At 35.5% G+C, this 20,213-nt stretch overlaps 5 protein-coding genes across 5 annotated transcripts; all 5 read right to left on the bottom strand.

Annotated features, from left to right (window-relative positions):
• Window positions 1-328: 328 nt before the first annotated feature.
• Window positions 329-1,619, bottom strand: LOC140964076 (zinc finger protein STOP1 homolog). Its single transcript, XM_073423592.1, has one exon. It carries the CDS (start codon window positions 1,465-1,467, stop codon window positions 499-501), a length of 969 nt encoding a protein of 322 aa, XP_073279693.1. The 5' UTR covers window positions 1,468-1,619; the 3' UTR covers window positions 329-498.
• Window positions 1,620-2,272: 653 nt separating this feature from the next.
• LOC140964003 (zinc finger protein STOP1 homolog) lies at window positions 2,273-3,582 on the bottom strand. Its single transcript, XM_073423481.1, has one exon. It carries the CDS (start codon window positions 3,435-3,437, stop codon window positions 2,469-2,471), a length of 969 nt encoding a protein of 322 aa, XP_073279582.1. The 5' UTR covers window positions 3,438-3,582; the 3' UTR covers window positions 2,273-2,468.
• A 4,648-nt stretch (window positions 3,583-8,230) lies between these two features.
• LOC140963875 (tubulin-folding cofactor C) lies at window positions 8,231-9,579 on the bottom strand. Its single transcript, XM_073423346.1, has one exon. The coding sequence runs from the start codon at window positions 9,546-9,548 to the stop codon at window positions 8,466-8,468; it is 1,083 nt and encodes a 360-aa protein (XP_073279447.1). The 5' UTR covers window positions 9,549-9,579; the 3' UTR covers window positions 8,231-8,465.
• Window positions 9,580-10,141: 562 nt separating this feature from the next.
• On the bottom strand, window positions 10,142-12,874 carry LOC140963834 (large ribosomal subunit protein uL29c). Its single transcript, XM_073423252.1, has 2 exons — window positions 12,482-12,874; window positions 10,142-10,430 (listed from the first exon to the last, which is right to left on the bottom strand). Exons 1-2 carry the CDS (start codon window positions 12,803-12,805, stop codon window positions 10,257-10,259), a joined length of 498 nt encoding a protein of 165 aa, XP_073279353.1. The 5' UTR covers window positions 12,806-12,874; the 3' UTR covers window positions 10,142-10,256.
• A 658-nt stretch (window positions 12,875-13,532) lies between these two features.
• LOC140964819 (probable mitochondrial adenine nucleotide transporter BTL3) lies at window positions 13,533-18,273 on the bottom strand. The gene is made up of 4 exons (XM_073424766.1): window positions 17,529-18,273; window positions 16,438-16,741; window positions 15,017-15,484; window positions 13,533-13,904 (listed from the first exon to the last, which is right to left on the bottom strand). Exons 1-4 carry the CDS (start codon window positions 17,963-17,965, stop codon window positions 13,836-13,838), a joined length of 1,278 nt encoding a protein of 425 aa, XP_073280867.1. The 5' UTR covers window positions 17,966-18,273; the 3' UTR covers window positions 13,533-13,835.
• Window positions 18,274-20,213: the final 1,940 nt, after the last annotated feature.

Below are 20,213 nucleotides of genomic sequence, written 5' to 3'. Positions count from 1 at the left end.
AAAATACGACCCGTGAGACCGTCTCACACAAATTTTTATCATTATTTAATTTGTATCCAATGATCCTTATATCAAATTGTGTAATATACGTTAAATCACGTTGTTGAGAAGCTAACATAAAGATAATATTTTATTTTGGCATTATACAGGAGGTCCAAGTTTTATTTATGAACCCTTTGTTGAGATCAAGAGTGAAAACTCCCAAGAAAATATTGCTAAGAGACAAATGCTTACTTCAATAATTTGTGAAGCCTTTCTTGAGATCCAACTGTGAAATCCACCACATATATTATATATATGATCCAAAAATCTTAATCAAGAAGAGGACTCGAAGGACCTCAAATTTTATTGCGGTATCAAAACTATCTCTAGAATCAATCAGCAGATAACAAACTTACTATTAGTACAACAAAAAATGCAAGAAATTCATGCACATAAAAAAATTTCTAATAAAAGCCATGAATTCTAAGTACCAAGAAAGTTTTATCATCATCATCATCAAAAGTTAAAGAACCCCTCTATCCCAGAACCGATAGTGTTCAAAGAATTAGGAGAATTCAGCGCATCTTGAAAGCAATAATCGTCAATGGGGTCCAATCCATCAAAAAGACCATCATCATCCTTGAATTCACCATCATCATCATCCACCAACGAGACAGCTGCACTCTTCCCGTTCTCCTGATCGTCCGCCATGGCCGGCATATGGCCCTCGAACAACACTATGTGCCCGAACAACTTATCCTTGCGCGAGAAACTACTCCCGCAAGAACACCGCCACTTGCTCTCCCCGCAGTGTTTCAAATGGCTCTTCAAATCCGCCACGACCGAGAAACTCTTCTTATTGCAACGATTGCAGGAGTAAACCTTCGGGCAGTGGCTCCTCTTGAAGTGATTCTTCACACAAATGACACTTTTCAGGGGTTTGAACTTCTTGTGCTGCTTGTTTCTGTTACACCCCACGTAAGGGCATGAAAATCTCATCCTCCGCGGGGTCGATACTCCACCTTTCTCGGGCTTCGACAAAGCTTCCGGGGTCTTGAACTGGTTCCCATGGGCCCTCATATGCATCCGCAGATTGGCGTCGCGTTTGAATCCTTTCCCACATATCTCACAGAAATGAACATGCTCCGCCAACAACTCCACGGCATCCAGCTCAACTATCTCGAAATCATTAAACCCATCGCCCACGTGGATCTGAGCCTTGGGATCTTTAATGGGATCTGGGTTCTCTGGAATTTCTTCCTTCAATTGGTCATGAATCGGGAAAAATTGAGAGGAGGACAATAGGGCAGCGCCATTCACCATGATTTGTCGGATGGCGGAATTGATCTCGGAAGAAATCATGTTCATCTGGGGTTGACCCAGTAGAGTGCCGGAGTTGACTGAATGGGAGAGGAACTTATGGAGTGCGTCCATACGGGATTGAACTAGAGAAAGGTTGGTGATAGGATCGAGGGAGCTGTCCATCTGAGCGGAGCGGATGTGACGGTGGTGGCGGGCGTATGCGCTGTGCAAAATGGAGTAAAAAGAATGAAAAGATAGGGTTTGGTACGCTGAACTTGTCCAAGTTTGAACGGGATTATGTTAGTAACCCCACACGTGTACAACTGCGACACTTCCCCGCCCGACTAAATGTATTCTCCTCACCATTTGACCTTTTTTTTTTCCGATTGACTCATCAGACTTACAAATTTTGTGTTATCTATGTACGTGGACGAAGTAAAAAAATAAAGATTAAAAGACCCAAAGACTCAACCTTTCGACCCGGGTCGAGCTTGGGGTTTTGGGTCGAGCTCGACCCAACTTGTTGTCTTGGATCGATCTATTCTAGAACAAAAAAATAGTTTTGTCGCCAAATTACAAAGATTATAATCAGTATAATTTAGTACATCATAAACTTATGATATCTATAACATTGATTATTAATTTTTTCAAATATAATTAATTCTCATTCTTTAGTTTATTATTTAAATTTATATTAAATTCATTTAATAAATTGACTAATGATAATACTAATTAAGCATTNTGATCCTTATATCCAAGTGTGTAATGTACGTTAAATCACGTTGTTGAGAAGCTAACATAAAGATAATATTTTGGCATTATACAGGAGGTCCAAGTTTTATTTATGAACCCTTTGTTGAGATCAAGAGTGAAAACTCCCAAGAAAATATTGCTAAGAGACAAATCCTTACTTCAATAATTTGTGAAGCCTTTCTTGAGATCCAACTGTGAAATCCACCACATATATTATATATATGATCCAAAAATCTTAATCAAGAAGAGGGCTCGAAGGACCTCAAATTTTATTGCGGTATCAAAACTATCTCTAGAATCAATCAGCAGATAACAAACTTACTATTAGTACAACAAAAAATGCAAGAAATTCATGCACATAAAAAAATTTCTAATAAAAGCCATGAATTCTAAGTACCAAGAAAGTTTTATCATCATCATCATCATCATCATCAAAAGTTAAAGAACCCCTCTATCCCAGAACCGATAGTGTTCAAAGAATTAGGAGAATTCAGCGCATCTTGAAAGCAATAATCGTCAATGGGGTCCAATCCATCAAAAAGACCATTATCATCCTTGAATTCACCATCATCATCATCCACCAACGAGGCAGCTGCACTCTTCCCGTTCTCCTGATCGTCCGCCATGGCCGGCATATGGCCCTCGAACAACACTATGTGCCCGAACAACTTATCCTTGCGCGAGAAACTACTCCCGCAAGAACACCGCCACTTGCTCTCCCCGCAGTGTTTCAAATGGCTCTTCAAATCCGCCACGACCGAGAAACTCTTCTTATTGCACCGATTGCAGGAGTAAACCTTCGGGCAGTGGCTCCTCTTGAAGTGATTCTTCACACAAATGACACTTTTCAGGGGTCTAAACTTCTTGTGCTGCTTGTTTCTGTTACACCCCACGTAAGGGCATGAAAATCTCATCCTCCGCGGGGTCGATACTCCACCTTTCTCGGGCTTCGACAAAGCTTCCGGGGTCTTGAACTGATTCCCATGGGCCCTCATATGCATCCGCAGATTGGCGTCGCGTTTGAATCCTTTCCCACATATCTCACAGAAATGAACATGCTCCGCCAACAACTCCACGGCATCCAGCTCAACTATCTCGAAATCATTAAACCCATCGCCCACGTGGATCTGAGCCTTGGGATCTTTAATGGGATCTGGGTTCTCTGGAATTTCTTCCTTCAATTGGTCATGAATCGGGAAAAATTGAGAGGAGGACAATAGGGCAGCGCCATTCACCATGATTTGTCGGATGGCGGAATTGATCTCGGAAGAAATCATGTTCATCTGGGGTTGACCCAGTAGAGTGCCGGAGTTGACTGAATGGGAGAGGAACTTATGGAGTGCGTCCATACGGGATTGAACTAGAGAAAGGTTGGTGATAGGATCGAGGGAGCTGTCCATCTGAACGGAGCGGATGTGACGGTGGTGGCGGGCGTATGCGCTGTGCAAAATGGAGTAAAAAGAATGAAAAGATAGGGTTTGGTACGCTGAACTTGTCCAAGTTTGAACGGGATTATGTTAGTAACCCCACACGTGTACAACTGCGACACTTCCCCGCCCGACTAAATGTATTCTCCTCACCATTTGACCTTTTTTTTTTCCGGATTGAGTCATCAGACTTACAAATTTTGTGTTATCTATGTACGTGGACGAAGTAAAAAAATAAAGATTAAAAGACCCAAAGACTCAACCTTTCGACCCGGGTCGAGCTTGGGGTTTTGGGTCGAGCTCGACCCAACTTGTTGTCTTGGATCGATCTATTCTAGAACAAAAAAATAGTTTTGTCGCCAAATTACAAAGATTATAATCAGTATAATTTAGTACATCATAAACTTATGATATCTATAACATTGATTATTAATTTTTTCAAATATAATTAATTCTCATTCTTTAGTTTATTATTTAAATTTATATTAAATTCATTTAATAAATTGACTAATGATAATACTAATTAAGCATACTAGAAAATTAAAATTGAAATAAAATTAGTTGGGTCGAGGACCCAAAGAATGTTTATTATTTTAAATTTATATTAAATTTATTTAGTAAATTGACTAATGATAGTACTAATTAAGCATTCCAGAAATTAAAATTGAAATAAAATTAGCTGGGTCAAGCTCACCCAAGTTGGGTCGAGCAAAGCTTGGGGTTTTGGGTCGGGCTCGACCCACCTCGACTCAAAGTGGAGTTTTTGGAGGTGGCTCGATCCACGTTCAGTACACAAATAACATGAAAGCTCGACCTATTGAGATACATTAAACATTCATTCAAGTGAACATGTTGGAGTGAAATTTATAATGAATTTTTTAGGTTCCACTATTGTTATGAAATTTGTTATGAATTTTAAATACATTAAACATTCAATCGATATTCAACTCACATGACTCGACTAAATGATACATTTTTAACATAAGGTTGCACTATTGTTATGAATTTTTTAACAACTTACTTAAATTATAATATATAACTCGTATTAAAATGTTTACATAATTATAAATTTTTTTATATACTTCATATACATTCTAATTATATTTAAATAGATCATCATAAATATCAATTATATATTATATCAAAAACTCAAAATCGACCAAATCTATCCACTCGACCCAAAATCGACCCAAACTCTAAACCCTAAACTAAACCCTAAACCAAACCCCAAACTCCACCCACTCGACCCAACCTACGCAACTGGACCCAACCTTCTCAACTCGACCCCAAAACTTGACCTACTCTTGTCACATTTGGCACACTCCACCCACCTGCTCGACCCACACTATAATCAACTCACACTATCTGCTTGACCCACACACTTAGAACACTTAGCCGACACATCTTAGCACACTTGACCCACACCACACTACCTGCTCGACCTACACACTTAGAACACTCAACCCACACAACCTTGATCAACCGTAAACACTTATACTAGCTCCACCAACAAAAATTCTAACCAACAAAGCTAAATTGAAACAAATTTAGTTGGTGCAACATTACGATAATAGCAACAGCATTACGAGTATATATACTTATTTCACTTACAAATCTTCAAATTTTCAAATGATATTTGATTATATTTTTGTTTTATTTGCTGTGAATTTGCTGTGAGTAACACAAAAATAGCTGGAATGAAAACAAGAAACCTGGAGACAAGAGAGACGAGACCAATTAATTTTTTTTAAAAGTAAAATCTAACTAACTAATTAATGAGCTAATTAATGATCTCACATAACTAATAGATTCAACTCCCTTTTCTGGATTTTAAAAAGTCAAATTTTTTTTATTTAATTAAATTTAAATTGATCATATATTTTTTATTGACCCATGTATTCTCCTGTCACCATTTTACATTTTTTTTCCGGATTGACTAATCAAATTAACTTACAAATTTTGTGTTATCTATGTACGTGTACGGAGTAAAAAAAATAAGATTAAAAGATAAAATAAATTTAAAAAATTTAGAGGGACAAAAATAAATATTAGGAAAATATATATATTTCAAATCTTTCTTGTGTGATTCGTCGTGAATCCGTCCAATGAACACCAAACTTGTCTTACAAGCATACGCTGGTTCAGATCCTTGACAGCCAAATTCGGAAGTTGAGGAAAAGAGAAATATAGATGGTTAAAGTCCTTTGGCGAAATCAATTGGTGGAATAAGCTAATTGAGAAATCGAAACTGATATGCGTAGTCGTTATCTCGAATTATTTGGTAAGTCAAATTTCAAGGACGAAATTCTTTTAAAGAGGGAAGAGTTATAAGTTCCAAAAATCAACGAATCCACTCACGAGAAATTTTAATTCATTATTGTAAAAAAATTATGTGTTTAATGATTTAAATTATGAATTTATAAGCAAAAGTTAGTTTGATGTTTTTCAAGTACGGATATAGACCAGTCATGTGCCTTGAACATTCATTATCTAAGTATCAAATTGAACTTCTGACATCAACAGTTGTGTGAATTTTTTGCATTCACAAATATGAGTAAATGATATCCAACCTATTTGGGTCCAAAGCAAATTAGTCCATTTGGAACCCACATTTATACTACCCTGATAGGTTGTACACTTCAAGTGTCCAGTGGGGTGTGCGAATGAATCTAAAATTGATTTCTATTCAAAAGCATTATATTATGTTGTTTCCACCTGTTCTACTCCTAATCCAGTCGATATCTCTTTTGAACAGGTCTGTTGTTCTGGCATCGATAGTGTCTGGCCTTCATTGAAACATGTCCTCCTATAACTGGTCCTCTACTGAATCCAGTTTTCGGGAGACTTGTTTTATCGGACTGGACATAACCAAGTCCAAAATGCCTTTTATATCTTAATTACATCCTTGGCATTTTGTATCTTAATTACATCCTTTATAACTTGGATTTCATATTCATGATGTTCATATATCACGTATATCACAATGGATCTTACAAAGTGAATACATATATATATTTGTCTTCATCCAAACATGACTGAATACTTGTTTAAGAGGTGCATTCATTGTTACTAAAGCCAAGACCGATTATGTCTCCGGATTGCTTTTGTAACTCCTGCATCTTTTCTAGATAAACAAAAGAATTGTTCCATGCATTTACTAGTAAAACAAATTTCTTATTTTGCATCCACTTTTTCATTCTCAGTTTTCAACTTACTTAATCTAACCTCGAGATTCTCACAACCACTCTGTTGTAAACAATAAAACATATTGTTTTGTTCAATCAGCTTTACTTCTTCGAATGGTCGATAAAGTTTCTGTTAATCTTTTACCATTTCATGTAATGCATCAACAAGATCATTTCTTGTAAACTCTTCAGAGTTAAAATCAAATGCTTCGTCGTATGTTTAATTTTCAGCATTGACCATCAAGCATGAATTTTTCACTGAATTGAGTATATATGAATCAGAGGACTCAGAACTAGATTCAGTGACTCTAATTTTGACTTTAAGACTCTTGTGGAAACAATACACACCTAGCAACATGCGAGAATAATTGCCTATATCTCACTACTTTTGCAATGTGAAACGAATAAAGGTAAATCATATGTATCACACTTAGCACAGAAGGAGTAAATAATCAAAACCGAAAGCAAATACAAAAGGGACTAATGACAAAGCAGTTCATAAACTTACTACTATGGAACTAACCATCCAGTCTATGGAATGATAGAACAGAAGCACGCCCACACAATTTTGACCCCGTAATCAAAGTGAGGGAAACCAGCTTGTTAGATTAATGGAAGTAATTGAATGGTTCAACACCAAGGACTGTGATTAGGTGCTGCTGCCTAGTCCAATGCAAGGAGCGCACTCAATCAAAACTACAATCCTTAGTAATAAGGAAAGCCTGTGACATATTTTGAACACTGACGGTCGATTACAGCTTCAAAACCAATTCAGACAGTCAAAGTCAGCAAAAACGAAGCTTTATACAAAAAGCACAACACTTGTATGTGTTTGTTGATATAGCTTGTTAAGATTGGGAATTGTACCTATCTCAACCCCAAAAGCTATGTCAGGAGGAGAGGATTGTCAAAGCCCATATACGCGACTCTCAAAGAATTTATCTAACCGATATGGACAACAAACATAGCTTCATACGGATTCTCCAGTTACAAATTTAGAAATAAAAAGCAAATCCTTCCCGTTATCACAAATAATGTCTTATGTAAGAAGCTGATGCGGATTGCAGATAAAAGATATTCAGATGAAGAACATGTAGTAGTGCACTCTAATTTTCAAAAGCTCATAATTAATCACCAGTAGACACATTTGATTGCAAATTATGTAAGAAATATGACACATGAAGTATCGTGTAGGAATTGGCGACGGCCATTACCTACATAATTTGACGAAACTTGTGTACGCAACCTCAACTTTAGAAAATTGAGATGCGTACACGTTTCTTCTTTTAACATTCAGACTCCCGATTTTCTCGTTGATGGTATAAGATGCCTATAAATAGAGACGATTGAGGTCCCTAAGCACACACACTTCATAAGAAATATACACCATCAACAGAGAGTGAAGTGCTTAGAAGGCTTCAACCGAGAAGAAAAGCAGAGAATTTCAAAGTTTTCAATGGCTGGAGTTAATTCTCGATTAGGCTTCCGCATATCATATATCATGTTTATAAATTCGTAGAAACATGATTTTGAGAAAAATCACTAACAAATTAATCATAAAAATTTGACCAACAAAAAGAAGAAAGTGGAAAAAGCTAATTTCCATATCGAGATAAACAAACTGGTACAACATAAAAATCATGCAAATTCAAAACACAAACCAACTCCAAGAACGAAAGAACCAATTTCGAACCAAAAAATGAAACCTAATTACCTCCAATTTGGCATTTGGTTACAAACTTACAATGAATTCAAACACAACTAAAAAAACTTTCCTCTGCTACACATCCTCCAAAAAGAGATCGCTACACTGAGCTTACTCCAAGGGTCCCAAATTCGAAACATCAACCACCCCAGTTCGCTCATTTTCTGGCAAGATTGACCAATTCGGAGATTGCACCGCCCTTAACCAGCGAAAATCGTCCACCTTCATCCAATTCCCTGTCTCCTCACCAAGATTAGCCTCCTTAAGGTCAGCTTCAATTCCTTCATAATTCAAACAATAGGGTGCGAATCTAACCCCGTGGCTATCCTCAATTATAGGCCTACTCCTCACTCGAAGATAAAAATCACAATTTTTGGCATCATGAATCCGAATCTGGTGTGATGCCAATACAAATACACACCCCTCGACTCCCTCGATCAAAACGGATCCCATCACTGCCCCAACATAAACCTTGCAGTTAATCAGCTTATCAACGAACAAAGACCTTAAACACCCCATCAATCCAACCTTACATTCCCTCAAATCCGATAATGTGAACTCTTCGTTTTTACCCCGCGACTCCTCGGTGATGAATTTCTTCACTAATGTACCTTTTGCAATGCCCTTAAATCCCTGAGCAACCCATGAATCAGAAAATCTTAAATTTTCCAAATCTACATTCTGCATTTTCTCGGTTACACAGACGACAGGGCTGTCTACGGTTTTACTGATGGGCTTATTCTTGAAGGAGAATTTCTTCCTGGGTAAGACGAGGGAGCTGACGTCATCGAGTGTTTGTTTGAGTTGGTCCACGGTGTTGAGGCATGCGCGGAGTTCGTAGGGTGGCAGAAAGTAGGAACTCTCAGCAACGAGCTTTTCGAGGGTGGAGATTTCCAAGGAGATGGTGTCGAGGTGGGGTTTGAGAGCCGGGTCGGGTTCTTGACGGATCCGGGAGAGTTGGGAGTCGATGGAAAGCTTGGATTGGGAGAATTGAGAAAGGAAGGATTGAGTGGACTCAAAAGAGGCATTGGTAATGGAGTTCAGCTGCGATTTTTCGGCAAGGCGTGCCTGGTGGCGATTGGACAGGCGCTCCATCATTAACGCGTGCTTTCGATCGAGGGTTTCGGCAGGGGCCGCGGTTGCGACGTCCATCGCCTGTAAAGATGGATCGGAGAGAACTTTCCTTTCTTCCATTTCAGCGACTCTGAATTACAACTTGTTTAAAAAAAAATTATACAACCTACAAGACGTAAAAATTTACCAAAATCATAAATAAATAAAAATTATAAAATTTAGTTTTTTTTTTACAATAAGTCTAAAATTTCAATTTTTGTATGTATGTATTAATGTTGTATTGACGTGGGATATTCTTGTATATTTATTTAAATCAATTATAATTATATAATTTTGATTTTTATCAATTTTAGTTGTTTTTTCTCAAAATAACGTAATTAAGTAATCAATATTGTTGTTAATTTTTCTTAAGTGTTTATAAAAATTCCTCGAGATATGCTTTGTTCACGTATGTTTGACAACATAATTATAAATTTTAACGATGGTATTAAATATTTAGTTACATGATTTTGATGACGATGATTAAAATTGTAAAAAAAAAAAAATGTTACATAACTATAATTGTTTAACGAATATAAATGACTAAAAAGATCATATAGCAAGACATTCAGGATTAAAATCGAGATTTTGTCTTAATATAATGAATGAGAGAATTTTATATCTAAACAACCCACATAAGTGTTCACACACGGATGCTCTCGAAAGCTTTCACAAATGAAAAATGAGATTTTTTTTTCTCTTTGGATGACAAAAGCATGTGCAGCTTCTTTGGAAAATTAAAGTAAAATTGGCTTAGCACAAAAAAATAATAATTTAGCATAAAAAGAATCATGCCGATTTCTTTGCTTCTGCAGCAGCTTCCTCCTCTTGTAGTTTCTTGAGAGATGGAGGCGGCCTGGGAACAATGCTTTTCTTCCATTTCCGGTCCAGTTTTCTTGACAACCTCTTGCCTATTCCTTCCTCGATTTCCCTCTCCCTCTTAACCGTCAGCATTCGAGCAACCTATTTTCAAAATGGACGCCAGCATCATTTTTTATGTGGACCATAAAATCACAGACATCTAATGCAGAAATTTGTAGACCATATAAGATAACTCTTCTTAACCTGGTCTACATCTCCCAAACACCCAGAATAACTTGATGGTTAACGTTCAACCATGTTTCACTGATTCTGTTATTATGAGAAATTGAGAATGCTTCACATCTACAGTTTTGTTGGTCAACTGATGCACCAAGCAGCAATATAGTACAACTAACAAATCTATTAAAGTAAATCTCTATCAGCTAAACTTACCAAAAGAAATTTATATTGAAAAAGGAGTTAATCGATTGAAGCTGAAAATTTATCCAAACAATATCAGGGATGGATAAAGATACAAAAGGCAAACACTTGACCATAACGAAATCAGAGATGCTGTTGCTAAAACCAACCTGCAAACTTATCTTTTCATCTTTACATAACATGCTATCCCCTTATTATAAATTGAATGGAATTGAAATTATCTTGGGATGCTTTAATATGGTATTTAAAAGGGAAAAAAAACTAATTTTGCTACCTAAATTCAAAATTGCAAAATAATCATCTTCTTCTTTTAGTTTCCAATAACAACTCCATTTTCTCAAAACCTCAGCATATGACATGATAGTGTTAGCTATCTGTAATGCAACGTGTTCAAAAGACTAGCATATCATTAAGGGCGTGTATAATAGTCCAAATCTTATGATTCAAATGATAATCTGATATATTATTCCATATATCCATGGGATTGATACATATATTTTAACATGCGCAAGCGATCCACATGCATCAACCAATTGAATATATGGAATAACATAATGGAATAAATTTTGACGGAATGGACCATTTGAAACAAGAGATATGTTAGAACAATTTAAATTTCACATTGCTATTTTCTTCTTTATTCAAGATTTTGTTTATCATGTTCCCAAAGTACTCTTATATTTTCCTTCTGCCAAAGTACTCTTATATTTTCCTTCTATAGAACAGGTACATGTTTCTTTTACTGATGATTTTTCTTCAAAACCATCATAAACATAGACTTTATCTCACGACTGATTCTTTCAATTGAAGAATCTCGTCTCAAGTTAACAAATAATATATAATACGGAAAGAAAGTGATCATATATCCATACACCTTGTAGCTATCAAAATAATATCCTCCTACAGCAGAGAAAAACTCGAGAAAATATCAGAAGCCGAAGAATCAACCCTTTATATGGAGCATCAAATACCTAAAACTAAAAAAGTAGCTGCCTAGACTGATTCCGTAAGTTTCTTCAACATTTTAGATTAACTGCAGCCCCAATGCCCCTGCTGATATCTTAATTTCCATTTTAAAATGCATTCATTTGTGTTACTGAACTAGAGTCAAGAATGCAATACAAAACACCAATTCATCATTCTAAATGTTAAGAACAACTACAGAATTACAAGTTTAGAAATTATATGGACAAGTAACCTTGTCACTCATTGTCAAGAACAATTATATATTCTCTTGAGGCTCAATCCGAACACCACAATCCGACACAAAACACTAGTATATTAAATAGGAAACTCTCTAACTTAAGAACCATTGCACATGAGCTCATGTAGTCAAAACTCAAAAGTGAAAGTCACAAAACATGAAAATCCGAATATCTAAGAACCCTAATCTGTAGGACTTTCATTCTTCTATAACATTCATTGTTTCAGTAACACAACCTATAACATACACATTCATGACTCACCACATTAATCACTGACTTAAAAGGTACCCCGTTGTTACCCGGTATGGTGAAACAACTTGGGGTAATGATTTTTGTGAATCATTTCTTCAGCCAACCGGACTAGACAATGCCAAAAAAAAAATCAATACATTCGATTCAAATTCAGTGCAAGGCCATTTCAGTCCATCAAGACAATTAATTATCATAGCTTATGGTTCCACAATCCACGATAAATAATGATAAACAGCATATTTTCAGCAGGGAAATTAAAAGGGAAAATCAAAATTTCACTAAAAGTAAGAGGAATTTTGTTCAAAAAAATCTTACCAGTTTATGCATCCTGCGGAACTCACTGGACTTGTACTCATTACGAGCAGAGCGTTGAAGGCGGAGCATGAACAACTCCCCTTTGAGGTCTACAATTTCTTCATTCAATTGTTCAGTAGATTTGGTCCTTATTTCCTTCAATTCCTCCTCTCTTTTAGCCATCATCACGACGGAAGGAGAGGGGGAAAAAGTAGCCCGGACATAGGAGGCGCTGGGTTTGCGGTATGGGCACAAATGCGAAATCCGAATGCCACAGAAGGCGGAGGTGGTGGAGGAGGGGACGCAGGTAAAGCTCGAAGAAGCGGCAATGGAGATGTTAGCCATTTTTGTTGCCTATCTGGTTTAGCTTCGTTCAAGGATAAGGTTGCTTCCAATATCATTTAAAGTTATTTATTTACTGTTCTAGCAAGCAGAAAACTGAAAACCCAGTAGGTCTCAATTTTTTTTAGATGAGACAAAAGTAATTTTATATGAATATAATATATATATTCACGTTATCCACTAGATACGCAGAGTAGGTTTTTTGTGAGACAGTATCACGAATTTTTATCTATGAGACGGGTCAACTCTACCGATATTCACAATAAAAAGTAATATTCTTAGCATAAAAAGTAAAAAAAATTTCATGGATGACTCAAATAAGAGATATGTCTCATAAAATACGATCNAAATTTTCATGGATGACTCAAATAAGAGATATGTCTCATAAAATACGATCCGTGAGACTGTCTCACACAAATTTTTCCCTATTTTGATATATTTTATTTCATCTAATATAAGAATATCAATAGGAATATCAATTGATAAAAACAATTACATGTCACGTCAACATTTTATTTTCACCCAAATTTCTAAAATTGTGGTGATATTTATTTATCGGACACTATTTATTTTAGGTGTAATATCTCTTGGATCAAGGATTCAAAGTGTGAGAGACAGATTATTCTAACGAATAATTTTATTTTACATAGCACCAAAAGAAATTTAAGATCGAAAAAGCTTTTAGACAAACTCAGACAAATTATAATTCTGCTACAAACAGAGATTGAGAAAACCAAGCCAAATTTTGGCATTATTTTCCATTATTTGCTGTATGCCAACACAAATACACTATTTCAGAGCAATCATGCTAACTTCATTCCAGTTAGTGCTGCTCTAAAAATATGTCATCAACAGCATGAGATGCGTTATTCCAAAACTTCAACCATCACAAGTTTTAGGTTCCATGAAATTTCTATGTTATTTAATCTAACTTTGTGTGAGACATTCCGAATAAGATTCTTTTCGCAAAGTGACTGACTAATTTGAAGTGACTGTGCGGTAGGAATATGTTGTCCAGTTAGAGCGTTCGCTTTTATTCCACTTTAAGAACTATCTTCATGAACTCGTACACCAGGTAACTAATGGCAGCCGATGGTAAAACCTGCAAGGAACAAATGTAAAACGACGACGATATTTTAGAGCACTGGCAGCGTTATTTTAAACAAGTTTTTCCTAACCATAATGAAATACAAACGAGCCATCAACTGTTTATTGATTTTATTCAACCACATTTACTTCACGAGTTATGTATATAAATTAGCTCATCCTCTTCTACAAAAAATGTGTCTACCAAAAAGGTGCTTCCTTCATTCATCTAGGATGCCTTGCGGGTTTTCATAATTACATAGCTCCTCCATTGTGGCTGTAGAGGTCGTAATAGTTTTACTTCTACTTTGCCAGCCATAAATTTTCAACAATTTCATAATATTACTGCAAAGCCAGCGCCTTGTTTGGTTTAAATTTCGGTAACTAATGCCTTGTTCCTCAAAATAAAACAAAACACTATCATCGCATTTTCATTCCCTTTTCCAAAAATTTATTCGCCCTCATTCTAAAAATTCGTAAACTAACCATTACCTTTAATTTACCTTCGGATCACTCACCAAATACAGTCTATTGTTATATTTATTTTGACATACACATCAAATCATATACAGTTTAATAATATTTAACAGAGGAATCTAATACATATCATTTGAACTATTCAATAAAAATTTCCCATCAAAGACAACGCGTGCTATTTCATCCCACAACATCAATTCTCAACATTATTTCTCCAAAACCTTTTCCTATAATGGAAAAAAAAAGAGTATCCAAATAATATTTCAAAATTTTCGTTCAAACCAAGAGATAGAAGAGATGCCTAAAATCATGAAACTAGCTTAAAATCATATAAGATTCAAATTACAGGACTGCCATGCCCCTTCACTGTGCACTGTCTTTTCACTAATCCTGTTATAATGTTGCTATGGTAATGGTACAAGATCATCTACACGTATATGAACAAGGGTTCACCAATTTATAGCCATGTAAATCCCAAGAAATTGGTCACTACAATTTCATGTCAAAAGGACAGAGTGCTGCATATCTGCAGACTGCATATCTAGTTCTAGAAAATCCACCTATCTGATATCAACTAGAACAATTTTATTATAACCTTTAAATGCAAATAAAGGGAATTGTCAATTTAAATATTCCTGTTCGGAGATGTACCTGTAATAAACTTGGGATTAATCCAGCATAAAGTGCTGGAACGCCACCTTGCTCAACTATTTTCACACAAGTTTGCAACGCACTCATCTTTGTTGCCCGAACTTGCATCTGGAGCTGTCTTCTCACGACTTCAAATGGGTATGTAGCAGCTTCCGCACATGCACCAGCTATTGCTCCATATATTAAAGTTCTGGTAGGGCCCAACTCAAGTTGTTCCAACGCATTTAATTCATCACCTTTCTGCTTCATATTTTGCAGCCTTCTTTTTCCTTCTGGTGATTGCAAATATGCTGCTTTTAAAATATCATAAACTCCATAAAAAACTGCACCAGAAGGCGCCATGCTAATGATTGAGGGTACTAGACCCTTGTACAGAGAAAAGAATCCTTCGGTTTGGATCATATGACGAAATGCACCTATCAATCCACCCAAGGCTTCTCCCCCTGGAGCTACCATAACAGTTCTGATCTGAAATATCATGTAAGAAGAATGCTTCTCTAAGCAGAAGAAATATAACAAACAGGATGACAACGATCCCTTTCAAGTAAAATCCATTTCATATTTTTCTCACAAATGATCTCTAAAAACCAATAACAAACTCTATTAATTGATTCACAATGGACGGCATAAAATGAAAGGCCAGTAGAAAGTTATATTTACTCAAAAGGTTAGAAATTTATTAACTATCATTGAAATAAGCTAACAGTAAAACACCATCGGAGGATGTACTAATTGGAATCTAGGAAATTATCATTTCCACGCTTGGTATTTAAGTGTTATAAAAGCCTTATAATCAGCAATAGTCATGAAAGGCATTCTTACACTAGCTATTTGGTATTTTGTTAGGGTTGAGCATCACAATAAAAATGTTCAAATTCAATTGAACCAAGTATGCTCCTCTAGATTTGAATCTAACAGTTACATGATAAAATAAAACTTAAGAGATTGAAGGCTGAAAGGAAATAAACAATCATCGAATGAAAAACTTTGTCAAGGTACCCACATCAAATTGAACTAATTGCAACTGGGATTATAAGCATGTGAATAGGATATAAGATAAATTATAAAAAGTAGATAGCACCAGCTTCTTTCCAGGGGCTGGGGGTGTACAGTAACCCTTTCCTTTTTTCTTAAAATTCCTGGCAACTCCTACTTCAATTAAGGAGAAAATGTTGGAACCTCATGGCTACTGATAAAATAATGGAATTGAAAATGTCGAGACTACGTCCATGAACACAGGAGGCGGAAGAGGGTATCATGAGGTTGCAGCAAGGGACATGTAAGGGTAGAATTCAAGTAGTCCTACACTTACGTGACCCAAAGAAGCCAAAGTGTTGATTAATTGAGTTGTTCTAAAAAATTAGTATGTCTAGTTCATGCGACCATAAAGAGTGTAAATAGAAAATTCAAACATCACTTACAGTGTCCATAGGTATACAGAGCACAGTAGCAGTAATTCCAGCTGCCGCACCAGCAAGAAACCTCTCAAAATTTGTTGTCTCTTTATTGCCAGAAAATCTGAGCAATTGTTTACGATAAGTATCATATGCGTAAAAATTGATAGACTTAAATGGCGCTGTTCGCAAAATATTGACAAAGTTTCCTTTCCAAAATCCTCTGAGCCCTTGAGAAGCTGCTATTGTCTTAATAAGTTCAAAAAGATTCTTCTGTTCACCACGAACTATATATTCGAGCTTTAATCTCTCCAATGGTGCAACAAAAGTTCTGAGGCAAAAAAGAATTAGGAGATGCAGAAAATTAAACAGATGCAATGTATGATTGCTGCAAAAAAAAATCCTACGACTAAATGATATTTCCACATTTGCAAATAATTCCAACTTTGTTCCAGATCCACTCAAAAAAGGCACACAGTAATATAGATATATGCAAGATATTCTAGACTCGCCCAACAAATTATGTATTTTTCAGCCACCAATTGTACACTAAAGTAGAAATAAACATGTAGCCAGAAGCAGTTAGCAATGTTATTTGAAGTACATATTTGTTATAGTCCTCCAAGCAGCCTGTTTGGTAGCTAATAGTCCTCCATATAAATCATCTGAGCCCGCTAGTTTCTCATGGGAATTCTCCTCCAAAGCTCCACAGATAACGTGAACTATAAGGAACAATCCATTACAGAAGGAACGGTTTATACAAAAACACTATGCAAGCACCTGCTTGGTCATTACAACCTTTCTAATCTTCAAGGGGAAAACATGCTTTCTATCAGCTATGTAAAGCTAAACCATGGTAGCAATTTCATAACATTCAAAAAGATGGCACTTCCCTCACACTATAAAGAAAAACACCATAACTCGGTAAGGAATCAAATGCAACACATCGCTGTCGAAATTGAAGCACGCGTAAATTTTCAGTTCTTACTATAATGGAGAATACAGAAATTAATCGATTCACAAAATACTTGCGTATAAATTTATGCGAGACTATTGCGCGCTGAGTAGAAAGAACGAATCCTACCAAAAGAAAAAGGGGAAAAGAAAGACTTTCTAACCTTGAAACCATGGCCGCAACAGCACCTGCCCAGAGATGCCTAGCAACGTTCAAAGTGCCCCCGCCACCGCTTTTCAGCACCACATCACTCTTGTCTTCCTTAACAATCTCGCAAATCGACACGGCTTCATTCCCTCCCTCATTATTCTCAGTCTCCTCGCTCTTTTCACCAACACTTTCCAAAACACCACTCGCTGTCACCAACGACTCACCATGCTTAATCGACGACGCCGTCACAGAAAAAAACTCTACCCGCCGCCTTCCAACGCAGTTCAAATTCCTTCTGCGGCTACTCTTAGAAGGCTGAGAAATCAAAGAAACAAACGAAGCAGGGGCAGATTCATGCAAAAATAATCCTCCCACCGAGTGTAAATTGCCGTATATCAAATCATCATAAACTACTATCGATTTCCTGAGGTAATGCTCCAAATTAAGCATTTCAGATTAAAAAAATGCGAAGAAACAATCGATTACAGAAGGAACGGTTGATGAAATGCGTGTGTGGAACTTAAAGGGAATGAATGGGGGATCAATATTGAATGATAAGAAGGAATAAAGAACAAACAGGGAATTGATTCGAGAGAGAGTGATATTCACAGCATTGTTGTCATCGCCGCCGCGAACTAGGTATGATCGATCTCTCCGATGACATGTGCACCAACCACTCTACCTACAGTACGCCATTTATTTAAATACTACACGTATGCGTCGTCCCATGGGTCCGTGTTCTCAAGCGGGCGGCCGGGCGATCACATCTAAGATCTTATGTTGTTCATCTTCGAGTTTCTTTAATAATTTTTTTTATACATTTTCCTTTCATCCAATATAAATTGATTGAGAAATATATTAATCAATTTTTTTTAAAATACAAAATTATATTAGAGATAAGATATTATATTTAATATTTTCTATGATTTTAATTGATTAAATTTATATATTAGATTGTAATGACAAAATTAACATTAACATATAAAATTTTATAATTTCAAAGTTGTTGCTTGAGTTCATATTTATTATATGTTCATGTGCCGACAGTACTGATATGATTTATTTATTTTTATCTAATTTTATATATTATATAAATATGATAATTGAGCACTTGATTTTGTGAGTCAAGTCAAATATCAATTTTTAAAGTTAATCGAGTGATACTAATAATTTTATTGAGATTTATAAAAATCATTTATATAATTATCTCGAGTTCATTTATATAGTTATCATATTATATAATATATAAAAATAAATAAAAATATTTATTTGATTTTAATTTCTACCTACTAGCAGAGATTTATAAAAATCATTTATAGGGTTTAGGATTTTTACATATTGAGGGCAATTAAGTCATTTGTGGTGTTTTTTATCATTAAATTAAAATTATCACATTTCATAAAAGAGATATTTTATCCTTATATAAAATTATTTTATCATAGGCACATGATATTATCACGAGTTTTCTAAAAAAGCATCAAACGTGGGATAAAGAAAATTATTTATCAATCACTCTCTTATCCAGTGTATCAAACTATACCTCAAGGTCTATGCATTACTAGACAGAGTCGGGTCTTTTAAAACACAAGTGATAATAAAATAAAGATAAAAGACAAAGGGTATAGATTTTTATATAATTTTAGAATGGTTGATTGATTTGATGAATTAGACAAAAATGGCCCTATCGAATAATAATTAATAAAATGTTCTTAATATAATTACATAAATAATTAACTGTCTATAAAGTAATTTAAAATTTGTTTAATTTAAGTATATTAAATAAATTTTGTAACAATATTATATTAAACGACAAATAAAAATATACTATATTTTGTTATAAAATTTTAGTTTCAGAAAAGATTTGCATTATATTTGTGAACAAAACATAAATTTCTGTACGTATTGCTGTATTTTAAATATATAAATTCAAAAGTAAAAAACTGACATTTAATTAATCAATCACTTGAAAAAAATTTGAATAAGAAATTAGTGCTTCTCCGTTATGATGGAAGACAGCTACGAAGCCATTTATTATTATTATGGGCTTAGCCCAAAGCTCATCAGATGGGCCCAGAATACATTCTCAAAAGTGAAACAACAACAACAAAAAATTTAAATTAACTTCTAAAATTTTTTTTTTTTTTTACAGGTTTGTTGATTATGCGTATATAAATGAAAGTTGTATTGAAATGAGTGACATCTTAAAAAATTTTCGTATGTCAAGCTGTTGACGTTACGTCACTTGATCTGATTGACTAAGTTGCCGTAAAAGAGTGTCACCAGATCTTAACGAGTAATATTGTTTCTGCCGGGACATGACTGACGGTAAGGTAAAGATAAAACCGATCTCTAAAAAATGTGAGACAGTACCAGCAGATAAACACACACGTCTCCGAACTTATGGGCCTAACAGCCTGACTCATTAGCACTCAAGTAGGTGCATTCAGTGTTGCCACAAGTATAAGGAAATACAGTTGCGTCTTGGCCAATAGTTATAGTTTTTTGCCTAGTGGTAAACACTCGATCTTAACAATCGGTATCAGAGTAAGGTCACGGGTTCAAGGCTCCCAAGAAGCATATTTATATATTTCTTGGGTGGAGAATGTTGGTTAAGCGTGCACGAGTTATATTAATACATGGATAAATGATCTCCTGGGAATTTCTCGTACGTCAAGCTACTGACGTTGTGCCGCTTGAT

The sequence above is a fragment of the Primulina huaijiensis genome, chromosome 18 (assembly GCF_012295235.1).
Source record: "Primulina huaijiensis isolate GDHJ02 chromosome 18, ASM1229523v2, whole genome shotgun sequence".
Taxonomy (NCBI): Eukaryota; Viridiplantae; Streptophyta; class Magnoliopsida; order Lamiales; family Gesneriaceae; genus Primulina; species Primulina huaijiensis.
The sequence above is the reverse complement of the archived record's forward strand: the minus strand, read 5'-3'. Positions and strand labels throughout refer to the sequence as shown.

Bases quoted from the DNA above. Each gene is read 5' to 3' on its own strand.
- LOC140964076 (XM_073423592.1), bottom strand. From the start codon at position 1,467: ATGGACAGCTCCCTCGATCCTATCACCAACCTTTCTCTAGTTCAATCC.
- LOC140964003 (XM_073423481.1), bottom strand. From the start codon at position 3,437: ATGGACAGCTCCCTCGATCCTATCACCAACCTTTCTCTAGTTCAATCC.
- LOC140963875 (XM_073423346.1), bottom strand. From the start codon at position 9,548: ATGGAAGAAAGGAAAGTTCTCTCCGATCCATCTTTACAGGCGATGGAC.
- LOC140963834 (XM_073423252.1), bottom strand. From the start codon at position 12,805: ATGGCTAACATCTCCATTGCCGCTTCTTCGAGCTTTACCTGCGTCCCC. The intron at 10,431-12,481 runs GTAAGATTTTTT...TTTTGAAAATAG, and splicing joins TCCGCAGGATGCATAAACTG to GTTGCTCGAATGCTGACGGT.
- LOC140964819 (XM_073424766.1), bottom strand. From the start codon at position 17,965: ATGCTTAATTTGGAGCATTACCTCAGGAAATCGATAGTAGTTTATGAT. The intron at 15,485-16,437 runs GTAAGTGATGTT...ATGATATTTCAG, and splicing joins TCTGTATACCTATGGACACT to ATCAGAACTGTTATGGTAGC. The intron at 13,905-15,016 runs GTACATCTCCGA...TGTTCCTTGCAG, and splicing joins TAATCCCAAGTTTATTACAG to GTTTTACCATCGGCTGCCAT.